The 19,531-nt window shown below is 37.8% G+C and overlaps 1 protein-coding gene across 10 annotated transcripts in view; it reads right to left on the reverse strand.

The window, feature by feature from the left end:
- Nucleotides 1-19,531, reverse strand: part of UNC79 (unc-79 homolog, NALCN channel complex subunit) — a 139,092-nt gene that overhangs the window by 75,978 nt on the left and 43,583 nt on the right. For 9 of the 10 annotated variants that reach the window (XM_081939440.1, XM_081939437.1, XM_081939443.1 and 6 more), the window contains exons 17-27: nucleotides 17,993-18,217; nucleotides 13,881-14,108; nucleotides 11,910-12,048; nucleotides 9,180-9,262; nucleotides 8,362-8,510; nucleotides 7,082-7,239; nucleotides 5,804-5,985; nucleotides 5,426-5,627; nucleotides 4,085-4,264; nucleotides 2,293-2,355; nucleotides 1,158-1,444 (exon numbers count right to left, since the gene is read on the reverse strand). In XM_081939440.1, coding sequence (XP_081795566.1) covers nucleotides 1,158-1,444; nucleotides 2,293-2,355; nucleotides 4,085-4,264; nucleotides 5,426-5,627; nucleotides 5,804-5,985; nucleotides 7,082-7,239; nucleotides 8,362-8,510; nucleotides 9,180-9,262; nucleotides 11,910-12,048; nucleotides 13,881-14,108; nucleotides 17,993-18,217 — 1,896 coding nt within the window. The remainder of the gene's footprint in view (nucleotides 1-1,157; nucleotides 1,445-2,292; nucleotides 2,356-4,084; nucleotides 4,265-5,425; nucleotides 5,628-5,803; nucleotides 5,986-7,081; nucleotides 7,240-8,361; nucleotides 8,511-9,179; nucleotides 9,263-11,909; nucleotides 12,049-13,880; nucleotides 14,109-17,992; nucleotides 18,218-19,531) is intronic. The other variant, XM_081939435.1, reaches the window with a different exon arrangement.

Raw genomic sequence — 19,531 nt, forward strand, 5'->3', positions numbered from 1 at the left:
AAGAGGTTCTAAAAATTTTTGAAACCCACCACTGGTCCAGCCTATTACACCATGGTCAAGGGAACATAAATGTTTATTCTCCTATTACTACTACTACTACTATGTTCATGTTGAAAGGATTAGCCAGTGATATCACTATTGCCCAGGAGATGCCCATTTCTTCTCCTAACAAGCTTTGATGTTTCACTTTCCAATCTTTGCTCATGTGCTATGAGCAACCTGGATTTTTAGGACATCAAAAGAAATAGATAACATCTAGATAAAGGGTAAATCCAAAGACTAATATGAGTTTCACTTGCTTTTGCACCTTTCAGTGCTTCACTGCTACTTTGGAATTAAATCTTTAGTGTAGTTAAATCGTTAGTGTAGTTTCTTTCTTTCTCACTCATTTATATCTTCCAACTTAATCAAAACAAGACTCTAAGTGCCTTATAAAATAACACAAACATTGAAATACAACAGCAGCAAGACAAAAACTATACTTAAGTAACATTTTATAGTTACTAAATCCATAGCAGGAGGATCTCCTTTATCACATATTTACTTAATAGATAGCTAGACAGACAGACAGACAGACAGACAGACGGAATAAACAAATTTAAATGCCATTCTAAAAAAGAAAAAAGAAAGACCAACCCCATATAGTAGAAGCCACTGTCATATCTGGAGGAATTCTGTTCCAGAAAAGAGTGGCCATGACTGAAACGGCTCATTTTCTAGTCCCAAGAGACTCCAGTCTTTTTCATCTTAATTTTTTAAAAAATTTGAATCTTTAAACAACTGCTCCTACATAGAAAGGTTCCCTTCAAATTTGAAGAAAGGTATCTTTTCATTTATAGAAATCGCATCGATTTCTGTTCATTTAGACATCAATTAAAATACAAGTTCACCATGTGTACCTAAACATTTGCACAGAAATGTGTTTATGTATGCCTGTGTATAAGCACTATGTACATAAATGAGAGGATAGAACTTTTTAGAAACAGTGCACATAACAGTGCCTTTTTTTTCCTTTTCATACAAATAAATGCCCTATGTGCCATTGAATTCTTCTGATTATGGCTATAAATTTCACTTTCGGGAATTGCAATAGAGGTTTCAGCCAGACCATGTGGGATAATTGGACAGGTTATACCAAATGCATAAATCCAACTCACTTGTGCAATTCCTGCAATAAAGGCATTAAAGCAGGTTGATATTCTCATCTTCTGAGGTGCAATCATGAAGCATCCTTCCTGTTGATCGTAGCCCAGCAAAACATATAAATGGCGCTTGACTGTATTGAAGGCTTTAGCACTGCTGATATCGGATTCTGCACTGCTCTCATCCTTGGCCATAAATTTCATCAGCACGGTAATGAGTTGATGGACAGTTTGATGATCAATCCCAGCATCCTCTGGGAGAAGGTCCTTTATGGTATTATCATTCCCTGGAGAAGGCTGCCCTGTTAGCACAGAAAATTTAAAAAATCTGTAATATAGAGATTATCACTGGGAAGAAAGGCTAAATGTCTCTTTTAAAGGAGGTTTAAAGATGGCAGCAAAACAGTCTGTGTGTGTGTGTGTGTGAGAGAGAGAGAGAGAGAGAGAGAGAGAGGGAGGGAGGGAGGGAGGGAGGGAGGGAGGAGAGAGAGAGAGAGAGAGAGAGAGAGAGAGAGAGAGAGAGAGAGAGAGAGAGAGAGAGAGAGAGAGAGAGAGAGAGAGAGAGAGAGAGAGAGAGAGAGAGAGATCCCTAATCAGATGAGCTCCAAGTATGGAGTGTTTTTTCTTTCATTTAAAAATGCATTTGTTTCTCCATGTTTTCCACCAGCGGCCAGTGGAGCTGACAGCAGATTCGGACAGTGAGGAGGTTGGGGAGGAACATGGCCAGTCCTGGAGTCTGGGGAAGGCTCTGATGAGGGCTCTGTGTCGGAGGCAGAGGGAGGGCCAGAGCCCTATGCCAGTTATCAGCTGCTTTCAGACTCAGATATCAGTGAGGCAGACAAACAGCTGGAGCCTGTTCCCAGTGTGCACATGCACAGAGTTGCCAGACAAAGGGAACAGCTAAAGAACAGGGGTCGACTTGGGAGTAAGGCCACAGATGGATGATGAACAGCCCCTCCCAGAGGACATAAAAGAGGAGCGAAAGGGGAGTGCAGGAGACAATAATTTCACTTAATTGGTTCGTGGCTCTCTGAGACTCCGTGCCAAGATCCTTCTGACTCGTACTTTTGAGTAGTAAGAGAATATCCAAAATTAAGAATTATTCTTTTCTTCTTTATGTAATTACAGAACATATAAAGGCCACATTTACCTTGTGTATTTTCTGGTGTTCCGCCAAGCGCTGGAGCAGATTGTTCGTGTCTGATCAGTTTTGCTGCTTAAAAAAATGGAAAGCTATGGTTAGCTTGTATAGAGCTGTGGCATCTTCAGGAGCCATTGCTGTATTCAATGGAGTGTCATATATACCGTGTGCAGAAAATTGAGACATATTCTTGCAAAGTAGGAAAAATTCCAAACTTTGCAAATCAGTACCACCATGCCATATTAGAAACCCACTGTCAATCAATGTGGGCAATACTGAACTTGAGGGACCAGTATTCCCACTGGGCACATATATTATAATAATAATAATAATAATAATAATAATAATAATAATAATAATAATAATAATAATAATAATAATAATAATAATAGAAAGTTATCAAATTTATATGCCACCCGACTGCAAATGACCCTGGATATTTTCAAATTGTTAAAAACATTTAAAGGTCTAATTTATCTAAAACATCATAATAGTCTCTAATTAATACTGCACAAATATCACTGTGGCCAAACAATATAATGTATTACTTGCATTTTATAATAATACAGTAAAACAATATTTAAAAACAAGGAAACAACATGCCAGAAATTAAAACAGGTGAAGAGCTAGATCTTCAGATCCCTTTAAATTATCAATGGGTAATTTATTTTGAACACATTACTAGTTGAATTTTTGGGGAACCTCTTTCCAGAGGGCATATACTGCTGCAGAGAAAGCATGCTTCTGATAGATACCATTGTTTAATCAAAGGAAACCAAAGCACACAACCCTGCCAGATTCAATCTGCTGGGCAGATACTACGGGAGACAGGCATTCCATAATCATGCGCTATGCTCTGTAGGGCTTTATAGGTAACAACCAGCACCTCAAATTGCACCCAGAAGCAAACTGGCAACCAGGGGCAGCTGACAAAGCAGAGATGTTACAAAGGCACACTGAGGCACGACCATCACTGCCTGCCCTGTTGCACTAGTGGTTATCTTCAAGGGTAAGCTCTATGTATACTGTATGACCCCAAATAAGCAGGTAATGTCACCCAGTAGTTCACGTAGATGTTGAAATATCTAGTCAGCTTTTTGTTTTTAACAGTGAACAATAACATTGCATCTGAGAAGATGCACGTAAAAGAAGCAGTGTTTTCCCAGTGTTTAGAACTGCAATGTAGTAATCGGTGGTATATTATATATAACAGAAAACAAAAAATGTTTATAAGCATAGATCTGAACAGAGCAGAGAACCTTTTTTTTTTTTTTGCTCTACAGGTATGAGTCACATATACTTGCGAAGCTGGGTTGTTATTAATTAATTAGTAGAAAACCATGGTTATGATATTTCCTAATAATCATGTCATGTGTGTATGTAAGCATACAAACAGAGAGATATCACATGTAAGCATACACACAGAGAGATATCACTGATTTCTTCTTTTTGTAGAGAGGCACCACTCACAAATAGCCTACATATTATGATAAGCCACCAGGAGTCTGGAAGAATTTAGCAGCTTGCAAATGTATTAAAACAACCAACAAAATGGCTTTAAAGAAAAGGACTTGTTTATAAAATAATAGTGACAAACAGAAATAGATAACGTATTTTACTATTCTATAGATCACTATGATCTTTCAGTAGCATCCCGTAAACTGTGAACAAAGCAATCAGTTAAAACCAACTGTTTTGTCAGTTTAAGAAAATCTGGCCAAATCCTAGATTTCATCTCCACCTAGTGGCAATTGTGCAACAGAATTAAAATGGAGAAAAAACATAAAATAAAATACTCAACGGATTTTGGTTGTTAAGGTTTCTGGAAGAGAAAGTGCCCTCTTGGATTCTGCTGGACCTTTCACACTGTCCCTCAAAGAACGCACGCTCTTCTGCCGATTCCGAGCAAAGCGAGCTCTCTTGATCTTCCACATTGCTGTGTCACTTAAGTTGGCAACATTGGTCCGGACCGCTGTGATTGCTTTTCAAACAGGATTAAACCAAATTTCATTTCATAGACTAACTTGTAAACCCACATCTTCATAGCACAGTTTTCATGCTTGGGTTCAAAAATGTGCATTTGTTTGTAACCCAGTACTTTCAAACAATGTGGCATATGCTTTCAATTTCTCTTCTACAGAGAGATAATGTATGGGGAGCACAGAATATGGCCCATCCAATATTATCACATGCTTTTTAAGCTGATAGGTAAAGGTAAAGGTTCCCCTCGCACAGATGTGCTAGTCGTTCCCGATTCTAGGGGGCGGTACTCATTTCCAGCGCTGTCCGAAGATGTCTCCATGGTCATGTGGCCTGCATGACTAAATGCCGAAGGCACACAGAACACTGTTACCTTCCACCAAAGGTGGTCCCTATTTTTCTACTTGCATTTTTACATGCTTTTGAACTGCTAGGTTGGCAGAAGCTGGAACAAGTAACAGGAGCTCACTCCATTACGCGGCGCTAGGGATTTGAACCATTGAACTGCCGACCTTCTGATTGACAAGCTCAGTGTCTTAGCCCACTGAGTCACCGTGTCCCTTTTTAAGCTGATAAGAGTGGCTTTTAAAAAAAGAAATGATATATGACTGATAAATATTGGTCCAGGAATAAGGCATGTAACTACATGTTTCTTCCATAAACTTTCATATCCAGTTTTTACAAAGTTGTCTTACGTATTCAAATCACAGATTCCATGAGACCCAGTTTTTGCCTTGGATGTGATAGGAAACCACAATCTAAGTAATACAACAGTACCACTAAATTTGGCCTCAAAAACAGAAGGATCATGAAGGAGTTTACGGGGAAATTCTGGTTTAATAAGCTATACTTTATCAGGCCAAGATCATTACTTCTTAACTAGGTCCATTATTTTCTATTTCATATAAATTCTTTAAAGCAGTAAAGATATTTTATTTGTGTTATATTGCCAGCGTAAGGTGTGGTGCCATACTCATCAGCACCACACCAGTAACTGGAGTAACTGGCCAAATATTACTAGAATTATTTCCACAAAGAGAATATACGATTTAAATATAAGGGTTATTCACCATAGATATGCATTTTTTTTCCAACAAAGAAGAGACATTTAAGTTTAGAACCCTAACTGTAAAAAATAAATCATGTTACCAAGCTTTCTTACTTGTTGGGAAGGGGAATTCCTTGTTGCAGTCCAAGTGAAGCTGTGCCTCAAGAGAGAGTGTCTCAAACCGATTCACAAAGAATTCCCAGCTCAACGCTGGAATATCTTGCTTGAGAAAATGTAGCAGCAAAAGCTTGCTAAGAATAATGGGTCTGTCTTTGACAACAGTATCAAACTGGAAATCAAGACAAAGGCATAGTCCCTAAAAAGAAGAATAAAAGTTATAACAGCAATTACTTCGAGTTATCAAAGAAGCCACCAATATCATCCTAGAGTTTGAGAGGTTACACAAATGGATTTAACTTTAAATCTAGCAAGGAATTTTAAGCCTGCAACTTATCTGGGACCGTGTTTAGTTTCTTCACTGTTTTAACATACCTGCAAGGCTGGCCTTTTTATGGTGTCTAGCAGAAGCCCTGCTCTGGTGGCCACAGCTGGATTCACATCCTCCACAGCAGTCAGAAAACAACAAAAGGCATGTGCCAAGGAATATTTCAGTAGATGGTTTTTGGTCACTGAGTGAATATCCAGGAATCTACACAACACTGCTACTTTCTCCACTGTAGGTAAACAGCAAATAAAGAAGCATGTTAACTGAGCCATGGCACCTTTTGTGAGAGAGAAAAATCACGGAAGACCATCTAAAATGTTTGCATCTGCATTTCAGAGCTTGACCAGTTGTAAAGCAGAATTGCTGTCGGATCATTGTGAAAAGCCATAGGACCCATAAGTTCCTAGGGAAGTCCATTCTAAACTGTCCTCACTATTCATAGGTAAGAGACTGCATAGTGACTAGAAAGTGATCTGACCAGGCCAAAAAACTAAAATTTCAGATCACAAGCCAACTAATCCAAGATAAAAGCATGTGGCTACTTGTGTGAGTTGGATTGGACTTGGGGCCATGGTTGCCATGGAGGTCTTGAATTCAGGGGTCAAACGCTACCGGGGGAAAAGCTACAAACGCCCAAACCACTTGTAAAAATGCTACTGATTCGCCTGAACTGGTAGTAAAAAAAAATGCTTTAAAATTTTTTTTATAAGGTTCCAACAATCACGTGGCACAGCTGATCGTCAGAACTTTTTTTTTAAAAAAAATTAGCATTTTTTTACTACCGGTTTGGGTAAAATGCTAAAAAAAAGTTTTAAAAAGGTTCCAGCTATGACAATCAGCTGTGCTGCATGATTGTTGGAACCTTTTTTTTGTAAGTGAAGTCCAGTTGCTTTTGCACCGTATGTGAATCAGTTGTGTAGCTTTTGTGTTATTTTGGTGTAAAGTGTGATAGTTGATTTTTTAATTCTCTGTGACTCTATGGGGTTCCTCATGTGACCGGCTTGTTTCCCGCCAGTCACATGACCACCAAGCCACACCCACCAAGCCAACAGCCACCAAGCCATGCCCACAGAACCGGCAGAGGAAAATTTTGAATTTCACCACTGCTTGAAATCCTTGAACTCCTAAAACATCTGAATCACCCACCCAGAGTTTTTTGAAGATGCACAGCCATACAAATTTTTTAAAATAAATAAACAAACATAAATCGGTGTGCTTTTACTTATACCTACATCATCTACGGGGGAATTCATTAACATTCAGGGAAGATTCCCTTAAAATGTGTACATTTTTGAACCATAGATTTCATCTGTTAAAGGACATACCTGCTTCAAATCTAACTTTCCAGTCTTTGCTATTGAAGTTGAGATTGATGATTGTCCAGAAAATATCAGCTCCATGAGGCAATGAAAGAGCATGGAGAAGGAGTGGCACTGCTAGTGAAGACAGCTGGGAGAACTCTGATTTTACAACTCTCCATAAGCTGGGGACAGACGAGAGAGGAGAGGCAACTCAGAACACATGATCATGATTCCATGAATAGATTACTAGTTTTGTTACTTTTTCTGCTTCATCAAGCAGAAATGATTTCTGCAATCAATAATTTTGTGCCCATAAATATGCGGTAAAGCATCTCCCCTTAGCTATGGTGCAACTCTATTGCCTAAATGGTACTTTTTAATTAGCAACCAGAAATAACTTCCATCTTTTGGTCTTAACCTTTTTCCCCCTTTTCTGCTTATGGTGGAAAAGATCTAGCAAGGCAGCAAATAGGATCTTATATCTGCATCAATGCCACTGTAGACAAGAATTCTGGAAAAGTAGATCATTACATTCCTTTCAAAGCTGTTTTAGCTTTAGGCTCCAAAGTAGAATTGATTTCAATTCTCTTAGTTCAAAGACTGAATGAGTCTGCCCTGTCTATAATTTTGTACTTCAGATTTGAAGGAATCTCTGGGGGAAAATGCCCTCTGATAATCTATTTGTATTCTAGTGGCTCGGTTCAGCTTATATGGCAACAACAGTATTATTATAATCAATGACAGACATCTTAAGTAACTTTTAATTCCCTACAATGGTCTTTTAATCAAGTTCTCTAGAGCACTATGGAAAATGGTGGTTCCAAAACCCAATTATCCAACAGAGAAACCCCAGAGCAGGCTTAAGTGTCTGAATATATGGTTGTTCAACCATGCTTTGGGCCAGTGTTTCTCAACTTTAGCAACTTTAAGATGCGTGAACTTCAACTTTCGGAATTCCCCAGCCAACCAAGGTTGAGAAACATTGCTTTGGACTACTGATGGGTACAGCTCTAGCCTTTATCCACCTATATGTTGATTTAATGCAGGGGTGTCCAAACTTGGGAACTTTAAGACTTGTGGACTTCAACTCCCAGAATTCCCCAGCCAGCATGGCTGGCTGGGGAATTCTGGGAGTTGAAGTCCACAAGTCTTAAAGTTCCCAAGTTTGGACACCCCTGATTTAATGTATTTTAACAATTTCAGTCCAGATTGCACCAAAAATAAAACCATTGATTTATGGCCACCAAAACTTGTTTGTGGATAGCCTATGAACTTATTAAGCCTCCTCTTGATAACATTTATACCTGGCAATCAGCATGTGGTCCTGGATATATGCTAGAAACTGAGGATAGTTCTTCTTTGCAACATATAAGCATTCCCCATGAAGGCAAAGAATCTTCAAGCAGTTAAGCATGTTAAAGAGAATATCTGGCTCTTCAAAACGTGCCATTTCCTGTGCAAAATTTGGCAAATAATATATGGTAAAATTAATCTTGGATTCCACCAAAAATAATAAATTACAAACTGAAACAAAATTATAACGATCAAAACATAACTTGATTTAGTAGATATAGTGAAGGAGAATCAAACTCATCTAAACTCACCGCCCCGAGTCCCTTTGGGGAGAGGGAGCGGTTTAGAAATGCAATAAATCTAATCTAAATCTAAAAACTTAGATAAGTTTGATTCTCCTTCACCAGTGGTGGGTTCCTACCAGTTCGGACTAGTTTGGCTGAGTCGGTAGTACCTTGGCGGCCTGGGTCACTGGAACTGGCAACGACCCAGGCCTGCCACACCCCCAAACTGGTTCTCCTGGCAGCACCATAGGCACTGCCATCTTGGTTTTTGCTTCTGCATGTGCACAGAGCATTTTTTGTTATACTGCGCATGTGTACATGTACGGTGCGTCCCTGAGCAAATCGGCAGTAATGGCTACCGGAACCCACCCCTGTCCTTTAATATATAATTTTCACTTTTTGATGCATAGATGCATAGACTGTTTGGATTTGTGTGTTCTAAAAGATTCAATACAAGTCTCAAAAACTGTGCTTTATTGGGTTTTATGTTCTAAATTATTAAATTCATAAAGATATTTTGAAATAAAAATAAAAGTGAAACTTACCTGCAATATTGTATATATGAGTTTCAATGTCACTGGGAGCTGCTGGTAACAAAATTTCCTTTCAGTGTCATTTTTTATGGGTGCTAAAAATTAAGATAAAAGATAGCAATGTTTTTGAAAAATAAGTTGAAACTGTTCAATTATGATTCCCACATATGTATGTATGTATGTATGTGTGTGTGTGTGTGTGTGTGTGTGTGTGTGTGTGTGTGTGTGTGTATATATATATATATATATATATATATATATATATATATATATATATATATATATATATATATATATATATATATATATATATATATATATATATATATTGCATTGAGTAGATCCACAATTCTACATCACTCTTGTGTTAAATAAAGCTTTGATACTTTAATGGCTTTTCTTTATATGTAGTAAAGTCCTGCAGGGCAAGCAAACCTTCCAATTACTTGATAATTAATAATTGTTACTTGAATTGGCTCCTAATTCACTGTATAGTTTTGTTCAGAAACCCCCATTCATAACATTTTCAGATTTTGTGTTACCCCTTTTCTATACATTCTTGACCCCCGTGTGAAAATATTATCCAATGGGAGAAGAATGACAGATCATTTTGGTCACATTTATTTATTTATCTATTTTTAAAAGTCCCCATATAAAAATGGGGAAAGATTCCATCTAGGAATCCACATGATATTAGATGTTCTTCTTTATTTTTCTGTTTTATTATATTATTTTTACATTATTGCTTACATTTTAAATTCAAGGATATTGCCCTTTATTGAATGCTATTATCTCCTCTTGAAGGACTTAGGTTGGAATTAGGAAAGTTTGTTAAAGGAATTGATGAGGCAGAAAGTTGCAGCTGCAATGAGTGTAACAAGACCATGGTGAAATTAAAAATATGAAAAAATACCAACACACACTATGTTGGTTCCCTTTTCTTCTAGTATTGAAATATTGGCTGGCCTGTTCCAATTTGTTGGCTGCTACGTTCTCCGGCATAGTTCGGTTACAATCTTATAGATTCTTCTTCAGTTGTTTGGAATATTTCTATGGCTATTCCATATATTCCTGTATGCTTCTGATTTTCACATTCATTCTTAACAACACATTTGATTTCATGCTACAGTTCTCTTGGTTCCCTATATATAAAATTCAGAACTTCAAAGTGATTTCTGATGTTCTCCTTAAAACTGGTGGATATGTGCTCAAGATCATAATATGCAAACTGGTTGGCTTTCTTCTTTAGCTTAATTGGGAGCTTTCATATGAGCAGTTCATGAATTCTTCCACAGTCAGCTCCTGGCCATTTCTTTGCTGTACATCTGGATTTTCTACTTCCCTGTAGCAATAATATAGTCGATCTGATTTCGTTGAATTCAAGCTGATGAAGTTCATATACAACACATAGAAATCATTCTGATTATAGGTAAACCTTGACTTATGACCATAATTGACCCCAACATTTGTGTTGCTAAGCAAGACAGTTGTTAAGTGAGTTTGGTCCCATTTTACAACACATAGTTGTTAAGTGAATCAATGAATGAATGAGTAACATTCATTCTTTTTAATTAGGAATTAATTAGAATTCTTACATTCATGTAACATTCACAGTGAGTAACATGGTTGCCAAGTGAATCTGGATTCCCCATTGACTTTGCTTGTCAGAAGATTGCAAAAGGTGATCACATGACTCGTAGACCCAACAATCTGGGTCATTTTACCGACCTCAGAAGGATGGAAGGTTGAATCAACCTTGAACTGGTGAGACACGAACTGCTGGCAGCTGGTGATCAGCAGAAGTAGCCTGCAGTAGTGCATTCTAACCACTGCACCACCACGGCTCTGCCAATGATTGCACTATACTCAAACACTGTCCTTGCTATATATCCTTCCTATAAAAGCAATACTGATCCTTCTTTGGTTTTATGTTCTGAGAAGTATCTTTTGAGTGTCCAATTGCCTTCTATTTAATTTAACTGATGTTTAAGTTGTCAATGCATAGTCAATTCATTTCACCTTTCAGTATGTTGAGAATGGGATTGGTTCACATTCTCTATCCTAGGTGCCTAAACAATGTCATTGGTTTCTGGAAGGAAATTTCCTACCTTTCTGGCAGGCAATTTAGTGCTCTGTATAGTAAACCACTAGTAATGAGCCAAGATGGTGCAGTGGTTACAGTGCAGTACTGCAAGCTAGTTCAGCTGACTGCTAGCTGCAGTTCGGCAGTTCAAATCCCACCAGGCTCAAGGTTGACTCAGCCTTCCATCCTTCCAAGGTGGATAATATGAGGACCCAGATTGCTGGGGGCAATATGCTGACTCTGTAAACCGCTTAGAGAGGGCTGTAAAGCACTGTGAAGCAGTATATAAATCTAAGTGATATTGCTATTGCTAATGGGAGGCTAGCCTGCCATTAGAACAAATGATCTCAAGATGCCTGTTTGGCATCCCAGTTGATACCAATATTTATTGAAGGGAATTGTTATAAAAATTAAAGGAAAATAAAGTGTCAGAAATGACAAGTGGAAAATGAGTACAAATTAGCAATGTCTTTCTTTATGTTACTTATGGGGTGCATGTAGGTAGGTAGGTAGGTAGGTAGGTAGGTAGGTAGGTAGGTAGGTAGACAGAGACAGAGAGTCATGAGATTATGGCAAGCTATAGATTAAATAATAGGTATTGGCTACCTTTCAATTTTAATCATTATAGTATTTTAATTTTAATACTTAAAAAAGAATACCTGTATTTTCTGTTGATTCTGTGTGGTTCCCTGGGTTTTCTACATGCTCTGGTGCAGATTTGTTTCCATCCCCTTCAGTTCCTATAATGAACTCCGGTTTGGAATCAAGAAGACTGTCCTCTAAGTTATCTGTCGGTTCCTTCAAAACGTAAGATCAAATACAAATAATGTTCAATATTCACATGTATGTATTTCAGGGCAAACATCCTCTCAAGCACCAAGGAAGTCTGAAGATTCAGGCAGTTCAAATGAATATAAAGATTTATTGCAAGTTTAAACTCTACAAGAATCTGGGTTAATCTGAATCTAATGGTCAAGGGAAATTTGCTGTGGAGTTAAGAAGAGAAAGGAATTCAAGGTGGGCTGAATTTAGGTCTCTTGTGGGCATGGATGAACTCATGACTGATTGACCCCTCCCTCAGACTCAACTTGGTCATCTCTTACACATACTTTACAAAGAGGACTAATCAACAGATACTAAGACCTTTCAATTTTCTCTTGTGTTTCTTTACATAATTTTTATAACCATCAACCAGAGAAACAAGCCCTACAAAAATTATGTCTTACCCTTCACAAAGTTGACATTTATAAATTGCTGAGGGTCAGAGTAGGAGAAGCAACCATGTTTTAAACAATTGGCAATAATTGTGTAAAATTTGTTTACCATATTTCAACATCATTCTATGGTATCCCAGTTTCATTTAGTTTTATTGCGGTTTGTAATCTTTGAACAAAAATAAGATCCTTGCCTTTATAGGTAGTCCTTGACATATGACCATAACCAAAAGAATTTTGGTCATAAGTCATTGTGGACATAAATCAAGTCGCCACATATGCGGACTTGATTTTTATGGGCATTTTTATTGTGGTTGCTAAGTGAACTGCATGGTCAATAAGTGAATCACGTTGGCATAAGTCCAAATCCAGCTTATCCAACAGGCATTTCTTTGCTGGAAAAGAAGTGGTGAAATGCAATCATGTGACTGTGAGATGCTGCAACTAAGTCATAAATGTGAGCCGGTTGTCAAGTGCCTGAAATGTGATCTTGGGACCACGGGGGTGATGCAGAAGATATAACTTCAAGGACAGGTTGTAAGTACGTTTTTTGAGTCTACTGTAACTTTAAAAAGTTATTAAGCAAATAAATGTAAGCTGAGGACTACCTATACTAAAGTGAAAAATGATGACTCTCCAGATCAGTGGTGGGTTCCAGATCCCGTTGCAACCGGTATGGTGCAACAGGGCTGGGCATCCACCACATGCATGCGTGCAGGCGTACCGGTGCTTGCTGGGAGCACCAGGTACCGTTCCGGTACGGTGCTTCGGAGGGCCCGCCCATCCTCCTTACCTGTATTTGAGCCGATTGGGGCTTATGCGCACGGAGCGTACGGTGCCTGCATGATGCTCCGTCAAGCAACTGGAGCGTCATGGGCGGTGAGTATGCATGCGCGCACATGCATACTCACCGCCCATGACGCTCCAGTTGCTTGACGGAGCATCATGCAGGCACCGTACGCTCCGTGCGCATAAGCCCCAATCGGCTCAAATACAGGTAAGGAGGATGGGCGGGCCCTCCGAAGCACCGTACCGGAACGGTACCTGGTGCTCCCAGCAAGCACCGGTATGCCCATACTGGGACATACCAGTCGTATCCCACCACTGCTCCAGATGTTCCTGAACTACATCTCCCAGGAACCTTACCAATCTAAGTGATAGTAATTAAATTTAGCAACATCTGAACAGTGATTGTAACACCCTTTTCTAGTTATTGTTGAATGGGGCCTTGAGAACTTGAAAGTTCATACACCCTGGGTTTCTATATAGATCTTTGCACAAATCAAATGGCATATTGTATATTCAACATGTGGTACACAGAAGGCAAAATATCAGAGTCAAGATCTAGTTATATAAATACAATGGGATTTTTTTTTTCCTGGACACTTTTTCAAATGCTTTCTTTAATTTGCTTACCACCAGTCTGATTTCTTCTTTGGGGGCTAATCTTTCCAAGAGTTCACAAGCCATCTGATAGCACAAGATACTAGACTGGCACAAGCTACATTCTACTGCCTTCTCATCTTTTTGACAAATATGGGAACCACCCCAGGGGGCCTGGAATACATTATTGATGATAGCAATTATATCTTTGGAAATGCTGTTCTCCAAGCCCAAGGTAATACCATCATCTTGTAGTTCCATCTGAAAAACACATTTTAGGAGGAATCATTAGCAAAGTAATTGATATACAAACATTGGAAAAAAGGAGAGTGCCCTCTTAAATGTGCTTTTAATGTATTATTGAAATTATATCCTATCTTTTTTGGGGGGGAGCTCAAGAAAGCATACATAATACATTTCCCTCCAGTTTCACTCCACGATAATTTTGTGTCCTGGATTACATAAAGAGAGATCATATTAGCCACACACAAAAACCCCACTGAATCATCTTCCATGGCTCTGTGTGTATTTAAATTTATTTAAAGTCGCCCTAGCCCTCCCTAGTCCAAGTAACTAAATTAGTCTACTAAATAATATACAATAGCATCCCGGCTCTTAAAAGCTCCATGTATTTGAATAGCTGAAAAGTACAGAAAGCTTTGAAATTTTCTCTTTGAAAATTCATTTCAGTTGAATTTCTTCCTGTCAAACAACTATTCACACAACAGATGCTTGTGGGGTATTAAAGGTTGCAATCCCATATTATGTTCTGCCGATAGATTTCACTCACCGTCTGACTTCTCTTACTTCCCCTGGGCATAGAACTTCAAAGAAGATCTCAAGTGGTGACTGGGTCAGATGGGCAGTGTTATATTTGGTAAGGTAGTTATAATCCAGTGCCATACCTTACAAGGCTTTATCGGTTAAAAATAGTGCTTCCAATTGAGCTGATAAACCTGTTAGTAGCCAATGCAGTGACTGTTAGATGGACATAACAATGGGGTTTCCCAGTTAGGAATATGATTTATGTATTCTGTATTCTAACTATATCTTGGAAATCATTTTCAAAGGCAGCCCCATTGCATTGAGCCCCTCTATGAGGGAGATGGGTGTTTAAGAAAGTTGACAAATAAATAGTCCAGTTGTGTGGTGATTTCAGTGTGGTTATGGGTCATCAATCCTTACTATTATATTTCTGTCTTGTCTTTATATCTTGTCTTTCTTTTGTGAATTTGCGATATTGCACATGGGAAAATCTGCCTGATTTTTATCCTCATAACAACCTGGTGAGACAGGTTGTGCTAAGACATAATAGTTGTTTCAAAATCACTCAGTTCCATTGTTGAATGGAAATTTGAACATTAGGCTTCCTAGGCCCAATCCATCTCAATCCTTATCATTAATTAGATTTATTATAGCCACCCACTACAAAAGACTCTAGGTAAATTACACTGTCTTTTATTGTTCCAGTTCTTCTTGTTCTAGTTAGCTGAATAAATTAATCAGACATCCATCTAGCTGACATGAATTCAGATTAAAAAGATTATATATGTAATACTGCTTGGCATGCGAATGCAGCACAGTTTCCGTGTTATTCATCCCTAAAAAATGACATATATGTTCAGACAAATCACAATATGCAACATGCAGATGAGAATCATAAAACTGACGATTTCTCCATATTGGAAATGAAGCCTATATGAATCATTGGGATTCAATTCAAGGTATGATTCTATTTGAGCTGCAGTTTGAGATTCAATTTTAAGCTGATTAAACTACTTTGACATTTTTGTTTCCAACTTTTTATAGGATTCGTTATAACAGGAAAACATCAAAATAGTTGAAGCTGCTTTGATAGACTGGAAAGAAAATGAAAATAGTAAGAATGGTAGAATTCTCAGCAATTGGCAGCACTTAGCACTAATCCTTGACTGAATCTGGATGCCAAATAGAGCCAGGTTTTATTGATATATAGGGAGGGTTTTCCAGAGCTGCAAACTAGAAAAAATATCCCATTTCTATATTGTTCCATAGAAAATTACATGGTTATGTTTGCTGTTATCAGGAGGTGGGGTTTTTTTTGGGCAGAGATGAAGAAAAGACAGGACAGCAGAGCCACTACATTATACAGGAAAAAGCTCAAATGATCTGGTCAAATCAGTGCAGAAAATGTCTTACTGATAGTTCTCATTTAAGCAATCACAATTCAAACCAACAACTTGGTCATTAAGTAAGCTGTTGCTAAGTGAAAAAAATAATGTGACTATGATTTTACTTCAGCATTGCTTTGCTTTACAACGTCAGGGTACCACTCCAAAAATCTGGGTGAGGCCAAATGGCAGGGTTTCTGAAACTCATTTCATGAGGAAGCTGCCCCCCCCCTTACCTTTGGGATGCTCACCTGGTACTGGAGTAATTAGCAAGAAGAAAATATTTGTATTTACATGCACTGAAGAGGCAGGGATAAAAAGAGAGTAAGCAGACACACAATAGGGACTACACTTCAAAAGGAATACATGGGTGTCAGCTGTTTGCCTTTAATGTAAAGCTGATTAGTCAGTTTCAGGCAGCAGCTGCCAGCCAACTGGGTTCTAATCAACTAATTAAGAATACAGAGCTGAGCTGGTTAACTTGCCCTTAGCACTTTTTAGGGAGTGAGAGAAAAGCATCTGAGGAAGAAACAATCTTATTTAGACAATCTCTCCACTCTGGGGAGGTAATGGGTCAAGCCAGGACAAGGTGTACCAATTAACTGTAATGATAAATGCAGGACAGAGAGAAAGAGATGCTATAAAGATAATAAATATATTAATGGTTGAAAAGTTACTTTTTCATCACGTGAACAGTTGCTGTATGATGCAGTTGATAAACAAGAATTATTTGTATTCCAGTTTAAAAACAAAAACTATAAACTATTAGAGTTCTTGTTTATCCACTTCCTTTTCTTAACATTAATGTCCGCTGGCTTCCTCTTATTTAAGAGCCTCCCCTTTAGCAGAGTTACAATAAAGCTATACTATCTGGCTAGCAAGATTCATTTATCCTGAGAAGGCTCACCCCCAGCCTTGGTTTCCTTTGTTTCAGGCTGGGCAGGCAAGGCCTCTTCTGGATAGAATTTAATTGTATCAGGGCTGTGCCTTATTGGCAACACTCTAAGTTAGTTAGCAGAGCAGAAAAACCAGACTAGAACTGCCAGAGATACACAGACCGTCCAGAAGGAAATAAAGATAGAGATGCTTAGCCACATTTGCTGTGTAACAGTAGATCTGCTTTAATTTGTAAATCTGTTTTGACCTGGGTAATTCACCTGAAGCTTCATTAACAAGAAGTATGTCTTTGAAGTAATCACAGTCCTTCTAAAAGATGCATGAAGAAAAGTATAGAAATTTTTGATAGGGAAAAAGTCAATTGAGCCAGTGACTATATCCTGAATGCTGCATCTCCAAAGGATTAACAGTTTTTATTTAATTTTGAGCTGAATATAGGATTCAACTCAACAAAGTTGCCTCAAACTGTGATGTGAATGTCATATAAATTTAATAAATTAGTAAACTAAATATAGATCTTTGACCCATATTCAAATTCCCGACAATATGTTGTGTGAAATCAGTAATTTTCAATCAATATTTATCAATTATACTACATATCCCTCCAACATTAGATCAGAGGTCATTAATGATCCTTCTCTAGCTCTCTAAAGTCCCTCCACCTAGCCACCAAATTAAATACTCACAGAATCTCATGAATATGTGATATTTTGATTTGTTAAAATGTCTGGGGTATTGCACCATGATGCCTATCAGCTGGAAAAGGTATGGTTTTAATTTCTTGGGTTGGAAAAGGTATGGTTTTAATTTCTTGGGTTGGAAAAGGTATGGTTTTAATTTCTTGGGTTGGAAAAGGTATGGTTTTAATTTCTTGGGTTTACCAAAAGGCCAAGAAAACTCACTCAGGCATAGTGAACTCTTGATCCCAAAAAAGTTTGTATACCATGGAATGTTTCTAGATGCATATAAATCTCTGGCTTGCAAATTGACACCTGTATAAAATGTTAAAAGATTCTTTAAAATGTTCCAAAACAAGATGTGATTATATTTGGATTGTATTATTGACCGTGTTTTCAATACTGGGATGTATATTATTACCTGCTTCAAGATGAGATCAAACATTAGAATGAAACAACTCAAATTCATTTCCTCATCATCACAGTCAAAGTCAATGGCCCTTCCTCCTCCAGGGGGTCCAAAATTTTTGAAAGGACTGCGGAAAGGGCTGTGCATGGGGCTGCGAAATGGACTCTGAAACGGACTTGGGAATGGACTCAGTGTATTATGCTGAACTCTGCGTCCTGGATCGGAAGCAATGCTCACCTACAGGAATCCAAATAAAATAACATACAGAGACAGAATTCCAGGTGAACTCCTTTATGTTTAATTTAAGAAAATACATTCATTTCATGATAGAAAGTTGCAGAAAACACATTTTCCCCAGCGTGAAGATACAGTGTTACCTGCTATTAATAAAACAGTCATAAAAGCAGAAAAGCATGATTTAATAATCATTTGTTCATGGTATTCCAAAATATTTTTCAGAGATCCCATTTAGCTGTTTTATGTGCCACTGAATTATTCCATTCATGACTGATGGAATAGTTAAATGGCACAAATTAGGTACACCTTAAGTCTTAACTAAAATGATGTGACTAACAGCCAAACTCCATTTGACATATTTAAAAGAACAACTTTTCTCGTGTATTTCTCTCTGAGAGCTAAGAGATACTTGGTACCCTTCCATGAGAATGTATAGTGATGAAGCATCTGCCCTCGGCAGTTCTATATTATCTTTTTGGTGCAAGGCAAAAACAATTATATTTGATTAAGAATTTTACTGTTAAATTTTACTTTGTTCTAATGCAGGGAGTCCAACCTTAGCAACTTTAAGACCTATGGGTTGAACTCCCAGAATTTCCTGTTTTAATCATTCTTTTTAATTCGAGTGACCACATTTGCACCATAAAAATCCAGACAATCATAAGATGGTAACAATGAAATGCATAAAACTTCTTTTCCTACCATCTAGCAGTCTAGAGATTTTTGTAGCTCTAATATTTGAATCATTTGAATCAGCCTGATTTCTGCTATTCAGTTGCTGGTTTAATTGTTTTAATTGCTTGTTTAGCTTACTGAGTTAAATAGTTCATCTTTTTGCTACAAACGTTTTATATAGATTTAAAATATCCAAGGACACCTCTATTTGTAAGGTTAGCATACACAGTTTAAACATGTTTTAAAAAGCAGGAAGTGTTTTCTAAAAAGCTACCAGTAAGTCTAGTTCCTGCCAGGGGGATATAGTTCAATATATATTTTATATTTATATTTTACAACCCTCCAACTGAAGTTATGCTGAAACACTCAGAATCCTTTATAGTTGACCATAACTAAGATTGATGGAGGGATAATCCTTTTTCATACCAGAACTTTTCAACTCCTGCAGGTGTCCCATCAGTTTCATGCTTCCACATAAGCTACGTGCAATATTTGCAGAATTCATATACCCTCTATTGGATTTTCCCCCCTATACATATAATATGAATAAGGAATGGTGTGATCTAGATTAGGTCTGCAACAGATAGCAAATGAGTAAGCTTTCACTCCTAATAATGTCCTGATCCAGGTCAAAGACCT

Source organism: Natrix helvetica (genome assembly GCF_964273705.1).
Source record: "Natrix helvetica genome assembly, chromosome: 1".
NCBI lineage: Eukaryota > Metazoa > Chordata > Lepidosauria > Squamata > Natricidae > Natrix > Natrix helvetica.